Raw genomic sequence first — 15256 nt, 5'->3', positions numbered from 1 at the left:
TATTTGGATGAAATGGAAATGAAAGGGTCATGCATTTTCTGATAAAAGCTCTATATTCAAGCCAAGGCATTTGTAACACAAGACCTGAGGAGAACAAACACACGGGGAGAAACACTTTTTTGCAAAACGAAGAGGCAGTGAGAAACAGATTGGGAAAGAAAGGTGTTCAGAAAATAACCTTTTGATCAGCATCACTTTAAAAAGCAAGCCCACAGTCAGTTCACCAGGCGTCCTTGCCCGTCTCCTGATGGGCTGCCCTCTGCAGGTTCCTGTGACTTTGGTTTCTTGCTAGGAAAATGTTTATTTCCTTAGGATATCATGATTTGGAGCTTGCCCATTTTTCAGTAGAGATTTTCTGGAAGGTGTGAATGGAAGGTAGCCTCTTTTATTGCTCCTCTGTTGACTCTGGTGAGGACCTGTGAGAAACTGAGTACAAAATTAACTGAAGAGGCCAGATGATAGCAAAGGTGAAATTAGCCATATAACACACTTGAACCTAAGAGCTTCCAATGCTTTTATTCTTGCCCCAAATCAAAGCTCACAGGCAGTGCTCTGTCTCTCTGTTGACTGATGGCCAGCTGAATTGGTGGAGGCCAGTGAGAGGAGGCCAAGGCACTACCTAGGTTCCTGGGATCATGTCTTGGGCACCCAGGGGCAGCTGTTTTGTTTTATGGTCAGTCTATACAGCTAAGCAAAACAGCAGCTAAAACATTTCCATAGAGTTAGCATAATTGTCTCCATAGTCTAATTATGCAAAATTTAGTTTCAAGTGTGTTAAATAGTGATTGAGGTTCTAAAGGAGTAAGAGACGTATATATGATACTAGTTTCACTAAATGCTATGGGCATATTATGTATGTCTGTGAATTATATGTATTCACATATAGACTTTGTTGGTCATCTGTGATTGTACTGTCTGATATAATAGCCATTTGTCACATGTGACTATTAAGTACTCAAAATGTGGCCAATTTCTGAAGCCATTTAACAATAAAAATGTAAAATATCTCATTAATAATTATTTTGTGTTGATTTCAAGTTGAAATGGTAACGCTTTAGATATATATAACCATAAACTATATGATTACATTTTTTACCTATTTCACTTTTTAAAATGTAACTATTTGAAAACTTTAAAATTATATACGTGGTTTTCAGCTCACATTTTATTTTCATTGGATAACACTGATCTGTAACATGTCTAATGGACTCTGTCATAAAAATTAGAAAAATGAAATCCTTTTATGGAAAACAAATAATTCACTGACTTCACAGTTTGCATTTCGAGGCTGGCCAGCTTCACCTGTAATCTACTGAAGGATTTATTGTGTTCATCTCCTATAATACAGGTCCCAAGTTTGAAGTCACACTGAAGAAGAATGCTGGTGGTTTGGGATTCAGCTTTGTGCAGGTGGAGAGAGAAAGCAGCACCCACCTCAAGCATGATCTTGTGATGATTAAGCAGCTCTTCCCGGGGCAGCCAGCTGAGGAGAATGGGGCCATTGCCGCTGGTGACATTATCCTGGCCATGAATGGACAGCCCACAGAAGGGCTTGTCTTCCAGGTGGGAGGCCATGAAAGAAGCAGCCCTGTGTGCAAGCCAAGTCAGCCATGCTTTCCGCAGGCCCACCTACTGTAGGAACACTTAGGGCTCTTGAAAATCATACCCAGAGGCCCTGGCTGGTGGTTCAGTGGGTATAGCAGCGACCTGGCATGTGGATGCCCCGGGCTCAATTCCTGGTCAGGGCGCACAGGAGAAGCGACCATCCGGTTCTTCCTGCCTCCCTCTCCCACTTCTCTCCTTCTTCCCCTCCTGCAGCCAGTGGCTTAATTGGTTTGCAGGTGGCCCCAAGTGTAGAGGTTAGTTCTGTTGGTCTGAGCACGTCAGCCTTAGGTGCTAAAAATAGCTCAGTTAATTTGAGCATTGGCCCCAGAAGGGGGTTGCTGGATGGATCCTGGCTGGGGTGCATGCAAGAGTCTATTTTCTATCTCCCCTCCTCTCACTTAAAAAAGAAAAGAAAAAGAAAATTATACCAGAGTTTGAACTTGGATCCCACACAGAGAGCAATTGGCAGCACATTTTCACATGTAATTTTCTGTTTCAGTTTCTAAGTATCTGACCTTGAATAAAAATTGCTTCTTATTAGGCTCATAATTACACTGATGATAAAACCCTGACTTGGGAGGCGAGTGGGAGGGCTGAAGGGACTGTGGTGGGTCCCTTCCTGCCCTTCTTCCCCGTTTTCTACCAAATTCTCAGCTTTTGATGTATAATATGGCATTGGTTTTCTGTGCATGCTCAACATGTTAAAAAAAAGGTGAAAGGTGGATACTTTTCAATGCTTATGGCACAAAAGCTCTATGAAATATTGCACATACCGGTCAGAGTCCTGGTAGATAATTGAGTCATTCCAGGAGAGTTTGATAAAGGTGTGGGAGAGGGAGGTAGGGAGCCCCAAGGCTGGGATATGGAGCGAGGGCACAATGGTCCCTGGCCCCAAGTCCACAGGGACAGAGGAGGGGCAATTACCCAGCTTCAGGAGCTGACAGAGCTGGATGGAGCCAACTCACTGACGTGGGGTGTGACATTAACTGAGGGGCACAGTCATCCTGTGACACAGTCACCCTGTGACTACCCCACAGGGAGAAAGGCAAGGACACAAACACCTGCCTGCCTCTCCTGCCCCCTCCGATCCCTGCCCCTGCTGTCACTGGCTGAGCCCCACAGGAAGCCACACTGCAGCCTGAAGAGGCCACTCCACAGCACAGGGCCAGCTGGACGAAGGGGAAGAAAAGCTCCAGGTGGGGCAGGGAGGGTAGAAGGTCTTCAGAACAGTGTATGTTAGTGTGAGGATGCCTTTTTCAACCAGCTTTGGGTCTAAGACCAGTTCTCTGAGAACTGCGGCCTCATTACTGTTGAGAGGACCCGAGCTGAGCGTTGATTGGCGGCACTTACATGACTGGAGGTACTGAGATGGGGGAGAAGGGGAACGGGGGTGGTGACAGCGACAGCCATTTGTTTGAGTCACTGTGTCCCTGAAGAAAAGGCAGATGCTGTCACAAAAAGACCCTGAGCAGACTTTGGGAATTTCCAGCCCAGCATTGGTGTGTTACCTTTGTGGGAGTCTGAGGCTAGTGGCCTGAGTCCTCTGCTTCAGGAAGCAGGCCTGCAGTGGTGTCCTCTGGAATTTTCTGGAGCTGAGGAATAGGTCAAGGAGGGGTGGAGGGCCAGCGTCAGGGAGGTAGTGGAGAGCACGGAAGAGGAGAAGCCACAGCCATGCCTGCCTCGTGTCTAACTGTGGATCTGGCTTCTTGTAGGAGGTGTTGCGTTTACTGTGGGCAGCCTCCCAGGAAGTCATGCTCTTCCTTAGCTGACCCCTCCAGATGTCTTGCCTGAGATGGACCAGGTATGGCAAGTAAGATGTGACACCCTTGCTTCCTCCACATGCCTCATGTTCATGCAAACTTCTTCCTGTCTGGTGGGTTCTGAGAAGCCAAGCTTTGCTTTAGGTAGGATTCAAAGTCACCTTCTCTCCCTGGGGAAGGAAAAGAGCTGGTCCCCAAACCTCAGGTGGTTGGTAACAAGTTCATGAGGTCATTTCTGTCTTTTCCTTCCTCCTCACTGCTTCTGCCTCTCCTGACATTTGAATCTTCCTGCAGTAGGTTGTGTGTTCAGATGTTGGCCATGCAAGCTCTGTAGCCAGGCTCTCTAGGAGCCTGAGCTGGTTGTGAGGAAGCAAGAAGCAAGGGGAGTAGATGCAAAACCAGAATGAGGGGAGGTCAGAATTGCCATTCTGAGGAACGGAATGGAGAACAGAATGTGTATCCACACTCTTGAAGCATGGGTTAGACATATATGGTCTTGTGCAAAGAAAAGAGATGTTGCAATCAGGAAAATTCAGAGGTTTTACCTTGATGCTTGTAATAGGTTCTCCAGAGAGATAGAACCCATAAGGTGTGTATATGTGCATATATATGTGTGTGCCAATAGCAGGTACATATATATGGAGGAAGAGAGAGAGAAAACAAGAGACAGAGAGTATGAGAGAAAGAGATAGAGAGAAAGAGAGAGGAGGGGAAGGGAGGGGAGGGGATGAGAGAGGAGTGGAGAGGAGATGAGAGGAGAGAAATGTTAAGGAATTGGCTCGAGCGGTTGTTGGGGCTGGCTGGTCCAGTTCTGCAGGGCATGCTGGCAGTCTGGTTGGGGCTGGCTGGTCCAGTTCTGCAGGGCATGCTGGCAGTCTGGTTGGGGCTGGCTGGTCCAGTTCTGCAGGGCATGCTGGCAGTCTGGAAACCAGGGGGGAGTTAATGTTACAGCATGAATCTTGAGGCAACCTGGAGGTGGTCTTCATTCTTTCTCAGAGTTCTCAGTCTTTTTCTATTAGACCTTACAACTGATGGATGAAGCCCACCCAATTTATGGGGGTAATTTGCTTTACTCACAATCTATTGATTTAAGCCCTAATCTCACCTAAAATATACCTTCACAGGGACATCTAGACTAGTGTTTGACCAAATGTCTGGGTACTGTGGCCTATCCAAACTAGCACTTAAAATTAACCACCATGATGCCACATGTTGGCTCCCTGGGACACAAACTCTGTAGCTAAGATTTAAGTGCAGGAGGTTTATGGGCCTGGCTCTTGGGAACACTCCTGGGAATGTGAGGGAAACAGGGTGGGGGAAAGGGGAAGAAAAGTGGTACAGCTGCAGTAAGGGCCTTGGATGACCCACAGGGAACTTGGGAGCTAAGATGACCTTTCCAAGCAGTCATTAAGTGGAGCAAGATCATTAGCTAGCACTGTGGCATAGGCTGCCCCAAGAGAAGGCCTAACATTGGCTGAGACAGCTTCACAGAGCTGAGCCCAGTTCCTGGGGAGAGGCTCACTGAATGCTGCCAGCCACCTGCACTCCTAGCAGCCAGGGCTGAGGGCCTCAGTCCTCGAGGGGCATCTGTGCAACAGCCTGGAATCACCCACACCTGCTCTGCCCTTGGCTTCCTGCATGGGCCCTGGGCAGTTGCCTGACTTCTCTAGGGCTTCTGATTTCTCCTGTATAAGATGAAGATAGAAATGATCACTTATTATTGAGGGTGACACTCACTAGAGACAGCACAGGGGACTTGGTGATGCAGATTCTCTTGATGCTCAGACCCCAAGAGGTTGTTTGATGCTGACTTTGGTGAGAAAAGAGTGATGGGAAGAAAATGAAAAAGTTGCCAATTTGGAAAAGGGCTTAGATGGTAGCAGTTGTATTAAATAACTGAATAGAGTGAGAGAGGGTCAAATTTTGCACACACAAAAAGGTCAGGCTGAGGGGCGTTGTACTATGGGTTTTGTTGAGATATCTAGGAAATGCCAGGGAAAAGGTTGTCCTTTTGTCCTGGAGATTAGTTCTACCCAAGAGTACCCCGAAGAGCTTGTTGGGATAGCCTGAGGTCAGTTGTAGTCGGCATGTTTTCTCTCTCTTAGCTGAGAGTGAAGAGGAATTGTCACTTATCTATGTGACCCCAAAGATCAGATTGAAGACCAAGAAAGGGAATATTTAATTCCTAACTTAGAATAAAGTAATTATGAGAAAGAGGCAGCAGCACAGACATGTTGAGTAAGGTTGTTCTAGGCAGATGAACTAGCAAGTGCAGAGGCTCTGAGACAGGAAGGACTTGGATGTTTGAGGTACAAAAAAAAAAATAACAGTTGGTGTCTAGACTGTAGCTAATGAAGAGAACAATGAAAGGAGAAGAAGTGTGGGGGCCATTGGGAAGAACCTAGTAGGTCTCCTAATGTGCTGACTCCACTCTGGCTGCTGTGGGAAGCCACTGGAGGGGTGATGGGAGGATGAAGGGTGAAGCATGAACATACCCTCATCTGCTTTAGAAAGCTCACTCAAGTTGCTGATGGAGAAGGACTAGAGGAGGTAAGCCAACAATATATCTCCTCTCTTCAGGGGAAATATATTGTGGCTTGGTAAGAAGTAGTCAGGTTTGTGATATGTCTGAGCAATACAGCCCACAGGATTACTTTTGTATTATATATGGGTATAAGGAAAGAAAACAAAGTTTAGCTTGGGAAACTAGATGAATGGTGGTACCACTTCCCAAGATATGGGGTGCTTAGTGAGAGCAGCTTTACAATACATGGAGAAAAAGCAATAGTTCTTGATAGCAATGTGCATGGAACAGCTAATGGAGACATCTATTAGGTAGTTATTTGTGGAAAATTGGCATAAAGTCAGGACTGGAAAAAGTGGATTTTGGAATTTTCAGCAAATAATGCCATTTAAAGCCATAAAACAGATGATACCACCTTGGCAATGAGTACAGAAAAAGTCAAGAAAAAGGCTGAGAAGTATGCCTGGGACACTCCAACATCAAGAGGTCTGGTTCAAAGAAATGATTCAGAAACGGTACTGAGAAGTGGCCTGGGAGGTGGCAGGAAGACCAGGTAAGGACAGAATTCAGAGTAAACTTCACGTTTCAGTAGGGAAAATGAGTGAAGGACACTCTTAGAAAGGGCAAGGGCCCAACTCTATTGAAGGTTGCTGAGAGGCAAAGTGGGATGAGAATAGAGAATTGTCCCTTGGTTTTAGAAAGAGGTAGGTCATTAGGAACCCTGATCAGAGCAATTTCAGTTAGTGGCTGAACGATGGAGACAGAAGCCTGGTTAGTGTGGGAGCGAGGAAGAAGGGGGCGATATGGAATAGTGAGAGTGGGCACCCATTTGAAGAGCAGAGAAACACGGTGACTGGCAGGTGGAGGAGGGTGTCGTGGAATGGATGCTGGCTGGTCAGTGACGTTGACTGTAGGAGATGGAAAGATTCTTATTTGATGGGTTCATTGTCACTATGAAATAAGAGAAGAGATGGAGGACTTGGAGAGAGAGAGAGAAGATAAATCATTTAGAAAGCAGAGAAAACAAGAAACTGGATTTACGAAGACACAAATGAAGGACTGTCTGGAGGTCTTGCATGGGCACTGGACCTCGGCACTCCTGCATTTGGGATTCTTCTGTGTTTCAGAGCAGGCACTGAGTCCGTATGTACACAATGTCACTAGGAACAGGAACAAAAACACAGCCCCTGCACAGAACAGGCGATAGAGGCAGAGCAGGGGAGAGGCTGGGAGATCACCTCTTCCTTGTTTGTAAGGGAGTGCTGGTGACACCCTGGGATCTGAGCCAAGTGAAAGGGAAGTGAGGACACCGGCAGGGAGGGACGGTGGTGCTGGACATGCCGCTGGCCCACCCACTGAAAGTCCTGAGGAGGTTGAAGGCTTGCTGGGGACTGAGAACTGGGGACAACAAGCAGGAAGGAGAGGAATGGTGAAAAATGACATTTTGGACATGTCCCAAGTTGTATAAGAGGAAAATAACTGCTTTCCCTGTTTATTTTTTCTCTTATCCTTTTAATTAAAAAAGTTTTTAATTTAAAAATGCTTATTTTTTAAACTGATTTTAGAGAGGGTAAGGGAGAGAGCAAGAGAGAGACAGGAACATTGATCTGTTCCTGTGTGTGCCCTGACCGGGGAATGGAATCGGTAAGCCCTGTGCTTTGGGACGATTCTTTATTCAACCAAGACACCCGACCAGGACTATCTTATCCTTTTTAAATTTTGATTTTTGGTATATACCCTTTATACTGTATATTGTATATCAATAGAGTCAGATTCTGTATGATACATATTTTAACAAAAGTACATATCTGGAGGCCCTCTCATTGTGGGGAATGAGCAGTAAGACAGGTGAAGAGACCACTAGGCTGAGAGGCAAAAGTTTCTTTCTTATAGGTGATGGCCGATATAGGAGCCTAGGACTAGGAGGACTGACCTGTTCTTCAGTCATGTGAAAAAAACCCCAATAATTATTATTACTATTATTTTTAATTAATTTTAATGGGGTAACATCTATAAATCAGGGTACATATGTTCATAGAAAACATCTCCAGGTTATTTTGACATTCGATTATGTTGTATACCCCTCACCCAAAGTCAAATTGTCTTCTGTCACCTTCTATCTGGTTTTCTTTGTGCCCCTCCCCTCAACTCCTCCCCTCACCACCACCACACTCTTGTCCATGTCTCTGAGTTTCATTTTTATGTCCCACCTACGTATGGAATCATATAGTTCTTAGTCTTTTCTGATTTACTTATTTCACTCAGTATAATGTTACCAAGGTCCATCCATGTTGTTATAAACTATCCGATGTCATCATTTCTTATGGCTGAGTAGTATTCCATAGTATATATGTACCTAAACTTTTTAATCCATTCGTCCACTGACGAACACTTGGGCTCATTCCAGATTTTTTTTATTGTGAACAATGCTGCCATAAACTTGGCTGTGCATTTTTTCTTTTGAAACAGTGCTATGATGTTCTTTGAATGTATTCCTAAAAGTAGGATAACTGGGTCAAAAGGCAGTGGCTGCACCAGTCTGCATTCCCACCAGCAGTGCAGGAGGGTTCCCTTTTCTCCACATCCTCGCCAGCAATTATTCTGTGCTGTTTTGTTGATGAGTGCCATTCTGACTGGTGTGAGGTGATATCTCATTGTGGTTTTAATTTGCATTTTTCTAGTGATTAGTGATGTTGGGCATTTTTTGATATTGGCCATCTGTATGTCCTCTTTGGAGAAATGTCTATTCATTTCTTTTGCCCATTTTTGATTGAATTGTTTGTCTTCCTGGTGTTGAGATTTACAAGTTCTTTATAAATTTTGGTTATTAACCCCTTATCAGACGTATTGTCAAATATGTTCTCCCACTGTGAAGTCTGGCTTTTTATTCTGTTCTTATTGTCTTTAGCTGTGCAAAAGCTTTCTAATTTGATATAGTCCCATTTGTTTATACTGTCTTTTATTTCACTTGCCTGTGGAGATAAATCGGCAAATGTATTGCTGCGAGAGATGTCGGAGAGCTTACTGCCTATGCTTTCTTCAAAGATGCTTATGGTTTCACGGCTTACATTTAAGTCTTTTATCCATTTTGAGTTTACTTTTGTGAATGGTGTAAGTTGGTGGTCTAGTTTCATTTTTTTTGCAAGAAGTTGTCCAATTTTCCCAACACCATTTGTTGAAGAGGCTGTCTTTACTGCATTGTATGCTCTTACCTCCTTTGTCAAATATCAGTTGTCCATAAAGGTGGGGGTATATTTCTGGGTTCTTTGTTCTGTTACATTGATAAACCTGTTCTTATGCCAGTACCAGGCTGTTTTGAGTACAATAGCCTTATAGTATAACTTGATATCAGAAAGTGTGATACCTCCCACTTAATTCTTCCTTTTCAAGATTGCTGAGGCTATTCGTGTTCTTTTTTGGTTCTATATAAATTTTTGGAATATGTGTTCTATATCTTTCAAGTATGTCATTGGTATTTTAATTGGTATTGCATTGAATTTATAAATTGCTTTGAGTAATATAGACATTTTAATGACGTTTATTCTTCCTAACCATGAACTCGGTATATGCTTTCACTTGTTTGTATCTTCCTTGATTTCTTTTATCAATGTTTTATAATTTCCTGAGTACAAGTCTTTAATGTCCTTGGTTAAATTTACTCTTAGGTACTTTATTTTTTTGGTTGCAATTGTGAAGAGGATTATTTTCTTAATTTCTCTTTTTGACAGTTTATTGTTGGTGTATAAAAATGCCTCTGATTTCTGAGTATTAATTTTATATCCTACCACTTTGCTGAATTCATTTATCAGGTCCAGTAGTTTTTTGACTGAGACTTTAGGGTTTTCTATATACAGTATCATATCATCTGCAAATAATGATAGTTTTACTTCTTCTTTTCCAATTTGGATACCTTTTATTTCTTCTTCTTGTCTGATTGCTGTGGCTAGGACTTCCAGGACTATGTTGAATAAGAGTGGTGAAAGGGGGCACCCCTGCCTTGTTCCTGATCTTAAGGGGATTGCTTTTAATTTTTGCCATTGAGTATGATGTTGGCTGTGGGTTTGTCATAGATGGTCTTTATCAAGTTGAGGTATGTTCCCGGTATTCCCACTTTGCTGAGAGTTTGATCATGAATGGGTGCTGAATTTTATCAAATGCTTTTTCTGCATCTGTTGAAATTATCATGTGGTTTCTCTCCTTCTTTTTGTTTATGTGATGAATCACATTGATTGATTTGCAAATATTGTACCAGCCTTGCCTCTCAAGAATAAATCCCACTTGATCATGATATATGATTTTTTTTACATATTGCTTAATCCAGTTTGTTAATATTTTGTTGAAGATTTTAGCATATAAATTCATCAGGGATATTGGCTTATAATTTTCTTTCTTTGTGTTGTCTTTGCCTGGTTTTGGAATCAGAATTATACTCACCTCATTAAAGGAACTTGGAAGTCTTCCTTCCTCTTGAATTTTTTGAAATAGCTTGAGAAGGATAGGAGTTAGTTCTTCTTTGAATATTTGGTAGAATTCACTCGTGAAGCCATCAGGCCCAGGACATTTCTTTGTTGGAAGTTTTTTGATAACTGTTTTGATCTCATTTGTTGTAATTGGTCTGTTTAGATTTTTCTGATTCTTCCATATTGATTTTTGGAAGATTATATGTTTCAAGGAATTTGTCCTTTTCATCAGGTTGTCTAATTTTTTGGCATATAATTCTTCATAGTATTGTCTTACAATATTTTGTATTTCTGTTGTCAGTTTTTATTTCTCCACTCTCATTTCTAATTTTATTTATTTGAGTCCTCTCTCTTTTTTTATGGTGAGTCTAGTTAAAGGTTCATCAATCTTGTTTACTTTTTCAAAGAACCAGCTCCTAGTTTCATTGATCCTCTGTATTGTTTCTTTAGCCTCTAAGTCATTTATTTTCACTTTGATCTTTATTATTTCCTTCCTTCTACTACATTTGGGCTTTATTTGCTGTTCTTTTTCTAATTCTTTAAGATGCAGGGTCACGTTGTTTATTTGAGCTTTTTTTAGCTTCTTAAGGTAAGCCTTTAATGCTATGAACTTCCCTCTCAGGACTGCTGTTGCTGTGTCCCATAAATTTTGAGTTGATGTATGCTCATTATCATTCATTTCTAGGAATTTTTTTATTTCTTCTTTGATCTCATTGCTAAACCATTCATTATTTAATAACATGCTATTTAGTTTCCAAGTGTTTGAGTATTTTTCAGTTTTTCTGTTGTGGTTGATTTCTTGTTTCATGCCATTGTGATCAGAGAAAATGCTTGATATGAATTCAATCTTCTTAAATATGTTGAGACCGCTTTTGTGCCCTAACATGCGGTCTATCCTAGAGAATGTTCCATGAGCACTTGAAAAGAATGTATATTATGCTGCTTTAGGGTGAAATGTTCTGAAGATATCTATTAAATTCAGTTGATCTAGTGTGTCCTCTACATCTGCTGTTTCTTTGTTAATTTTCTCTCTTGAGGATCTATCTCGTGATGTTAGTGGGGTATTAAAATCCCCTACTATTATAGTATTGCTGTTGATCTTGCCCTTTATATCCATCAAAGTCTGCTCTATATATTTAGGTGCTCCTATATTAGGTGCGTAGATATTTATAGTGGTACATCTTTCTGTTGGATTGCTCCCTTTATCATTATGTAGTGACCTTCTTTATCTCTTAGTATATCCTTTGTTTTAAAGTCCATTTTGTCTGATATAAGTATTGCTACCCCAGCTTTTTTTTCATTTCCATTTGCATGAAATATCTTTTTCCATCCTTTTACCTTCAGTCTATGTGCATCTTTTGTTTTAAGGTGTGTCTCTTATAGACAGCATATGTATGGGTCCTGTTTTCTTATCCATACAGCTACCCTATCTTTTGATCGGATCATTTAATCCATTTACATTTAAGGTTACTATTGATATGCAGTTGTTTATTGCCATTTTATTCTTTAAAGCTGTATTCCTCTTTTGTTATATTCTTTTCCCCTTTGATGTGTTTACAACAGGCCCCTTAGCATTTCTTGCAGCCTTGGTTTGGTTGTAGTGAATTTTTTGAGTTTTGTTTTTTTTTTTTTTTGTCTGGGAAGTTTTTTATTTCTCCTTCAATTTTAAATGATAACCTTGCTGTATAAAGTAGTCTTGGTTGTAGGTTCTTGTTCTGCATTACTTTGAAATTTTTTGCCATTTCCTTCTGGCCTCAAGTGTTTCTGTTGAGAAGTCAGATGTCGTCCTTATGGGGGCTTCTTTGTAGGTGATAGCCTTTTTTTCTCTAGCAGCTTTTAATATTTTCTCTTTATCACTTAGCTTTGGTATTTTAATTATGATGTGTCTTGGTGTAGATTTCTTTGGGTTTCTCTTTAATGGAGTCCTCTGTGCTTCTTGAACTTGTGGGACTTTTTCCTGCCTCAATTTAGGGAAGTTTTCAGCTAAGATTTGATTGAACAAAGTCTCTATCCCTTGTTCTTTCTCTTCTTCTTCAGAATTCCCTATGGTGCAGATGTTATTTCTCTTCATGTTGTCACAGAACTCTCTTAGAGTTTCCTCAGACTTTTTGAGCCTCTTTTCTTTTTTCTGCTCTGCTTCCATGCCTTTGTTTATCTTATCCTCTAACTCGCTGAATCGATCCTCAGCTTCATCCATCCTGCTTTTATTTTCTTCCATTTTGGTCTTTATTTCTGATATTGTATTTGTCATTTCTGACTGATTCTTTTTTTTATTTTTTTTATTTTTGCATTTTTCTGAAGCTGGAAACAGGGAGAGACAGTCAGACAGACTCCCACATGCGCCCGACCGGGATCCACCCGGCACGCCCACCATGGGGTGATGCTCTGCCCACCAGGGGGCGATGCTCTGCCCATCTTGGGCGTCGCCATGTTGCGACCAGAGCCACTCTAGCGCCTGGGTCAGAGGCCAAGGAGCCATCCCCAGCGCCTGGGCCATCTTTGCTCCAATGGAGCCTTGGCTGCGGGAGGAGAAAAGAGAGACAGAGAGGAAGGCACTGTGGAGGGGTGGAGAAGCAAATGGGCGCTTCTCCTATGTGCCCTGGCCGGGAATCAAACCCGGGTCCTCCGCACGCTAGGCCAGATTCTTTTTTATTATTTCAATGTCTTTTTTTATATTTGCTATCTCTTTATTTAGGTGATCATGATGACTATCTATTGTTGTTCTAAGATCTTTGAACATCCTAAAAATTATTGTTTTAAACTCTGCATCTGGCAATTTGGTTATATCTGACTCATTCAGGTTCTTTTCTGGTGATTTCTCTTGATTTATTTGGGTTGCTTTTCTCTACCTTCCCATTTTGTCTGTGTATAAGAAGGGTTTGGTCACTGGAGTCCAATGGATGTCGCTTCTGTGTTCCCTAGGTGTGGTCTGTCTGCAGGCCTACCACCTCCTCTGCTGCTGCCTCAGGCATTTGGGTATGGGCTTTGCAGGCACCGGCTCTCTGTGACTATCACTGTGGTTTCTACATCTCCTCCATGAGAGAGGCTATGTTCACATGCCCAGGTCTACAAGCCTCGGCCAGCCTTTGCCTTCTCCTTGCTCCCGCAGGTGGGGTTGCATGCCATGCCCCAGCCACAAGTCTTTGTACCGAGGGCAGGGGTGAGCATCTTTGCTCAGCTGTGGGTCTCCGCCTGTTCCTGGGCTTTCATCCTGCCCCTGCATGTGGAGCTGGCTGGCACATGGGCCATAAGCCTCGTTTTGTGGGCCTGGCAAGGCTGCACGCTCAGGTGCACTTGTTCTGTGGCATGTCTCTGCCTGTTCACGGACTTTTGCCTTTCCCCTCCCCCACAGGCAGGATTGCAGGATGGCCCACAGACAAGCTGGACCGCTTTCGTGTTTCCCCTCCGCCCTCTCTGGGCTAGACTGAGCTGACACCGGGCCTCAGTTGTGGCTGGCCAGGCTTCCACTCCTGCGGACAGAATCACGCTTCTGCATCTGGCCACTGCCTGCCCTTCTGCAAGCCCTCAGCAGTGGGTAGGGGCACTGCAGCTCAGACCCTAACACTCAATACTGTAGTCCTGAAAGCTCTCTCCTTCTAAGCGACTCTGCTCTGCATGCTGGGGGAGAGCTTGTTTTGCTGGTGACCTGCTTCCCTTTGCTGGTATTGCTGGTTCCAGGGGAAATATTCACTTCAGATTTGGAGAGTGACTCAGCCCAGGGGTTAGGGTGGCTGTCCCTTAAAGTGATTCTTTCTGTGCCCCCTAGATTACACTCTCTTCCTGCTACTCCAGTCCTCTCCTCTCTTCCCATCCCCCCAGAGCCCCGGGTGAGTGGTTGTAAAAGAGGTTTTCTGCATGGTCCCTTTAAGAAAAATCCTGGGTCTGAGAAATCTGTCTCTTTTTCACAAGCAGTATCCTGACTTGTTTCTGTCTAAATACTGTCCATATGCCTCTTCTAGGCTCTGGGGCTGCAGGCTGGGGCTTTGTTCCTCGGATTCAGGACCCTCCCCTCTCTGCTAAACTCACTTCCTGCCATGCAAGTCTCTCAGGCTGCCGTTCACTCTGGGGAGCTGGGCAGCCCTCTCTGTGTTTCTGCTTTCCTACCAGTCTCAGTGTGGCTTCTTCAGTGTTCCTTGGTTGAAAAGTCCAAAGTTGGTTTTTCCAGATGATGGTTTCTAAAATTAAGTTGTAATCCACTTTGGTTCTGGGAGTTGGAAGTTGGTACGTCCACCTATTCCACTGCCATCTTGGAAAAACTCCCCAAATTATTTTTTAAAGAGATAATTTTTATATTCTGCTCAATGTATACCATGGATCAATTAATCCTTAACATTTCTTTGATAAACACCCATTGCAGACAAAGAATTTACCAGAGCGATGTTCGCTGACTCAGAATGGAGTCCCAGTCTGGATCCAGAGAACAGCCAGAGGAACCATGCCTCCCTAGATGCAGGGGAAGGCCTGCATCTCAAGCCAGAGTACTTCCAACAGGCCACCAGGGAGGCACAATGGGACTAGGAGATGGAGAGATGCTGGGCAGCTTCCCTGAAGCATCCTATGGATTCCCACCCTCATTGTTTGTGAAATGCAACAAGAAAGAGAGACCTCGGCATAGGCCTCTCTTTGGCAAGGGATGTGAGGCAAAACTGCTCTTCAGTCTGTGACATCAGAGCCTGGAAATGTAAATCTCACCGCATTTACAGATATTATGTACATTGTCTATATTTCATTGCTACAACTTACAGTTGAGCAATCAATAACTGTGCTCAAGGGCTTATAGCCCAGCACCGTTCCTAAACATTTGGAGGGGAGGCAAAAACCAGAGAAGCGTAAGGTGTGGAGCTGCTGGGACCACTGCTGGTAGACTTCTGGGAAAGTGGACCTTGTGCAGTGGTCCTCTAGTACCC

The 15256-nt window shown here is 43.2% G+C and overlaps 1 protein-coding gene across 1 annotated transcript in view; it reads left to right on the top strand.

The window, feature by feature from the left end:
• The window catches only part of FRMPD2 (FERM and PDZ domain containing 2), a 141372-nt gene extending 126439 nt beyond the window's left edge, over positions 1 to 14933 (top strand). Inside the window, 5 exon segments of the mRNA XM_066350236.1 lie at positions 1349 to 1563; positions 3318 to 3369; positions 3372 to 3415; positions 13773 to 13884; positions 14707 to 14933. Coding sequence (XP_066206333.1) covers positions 1349 to 1563; positions 3318 to 3369; positions 3372 to 3415; positions 13773 to 13884; positions 14707 to 14933 — 650 coding nt within the window.
• Positions 14934 to 15256: the final 323 nt, after the last annotated feature.

The sequence above is a fragment of the Saccopteryx leptura genome, chromosome 9 (genome assembly GCF_036850995.1).
Source record: "Saccopteryx leptura isolate mSacLep1 chromosome 9, mSacLep1_pri_phased_curated, whole genome shotgun sequence".
NCBI classification, from domain to species: domain Eukaryota; kingdom Metazoa; phylum Chordata; class Mammalia; order Chiroptera; family Emballonuridae; genus Saccopteryx; species Saccopteryx leptura.
The sequence above is the reverse complement of the archived record's forward strand: the minus strand, read 5'-3'. Positions and strand labels throughout refer to the sequence as shown.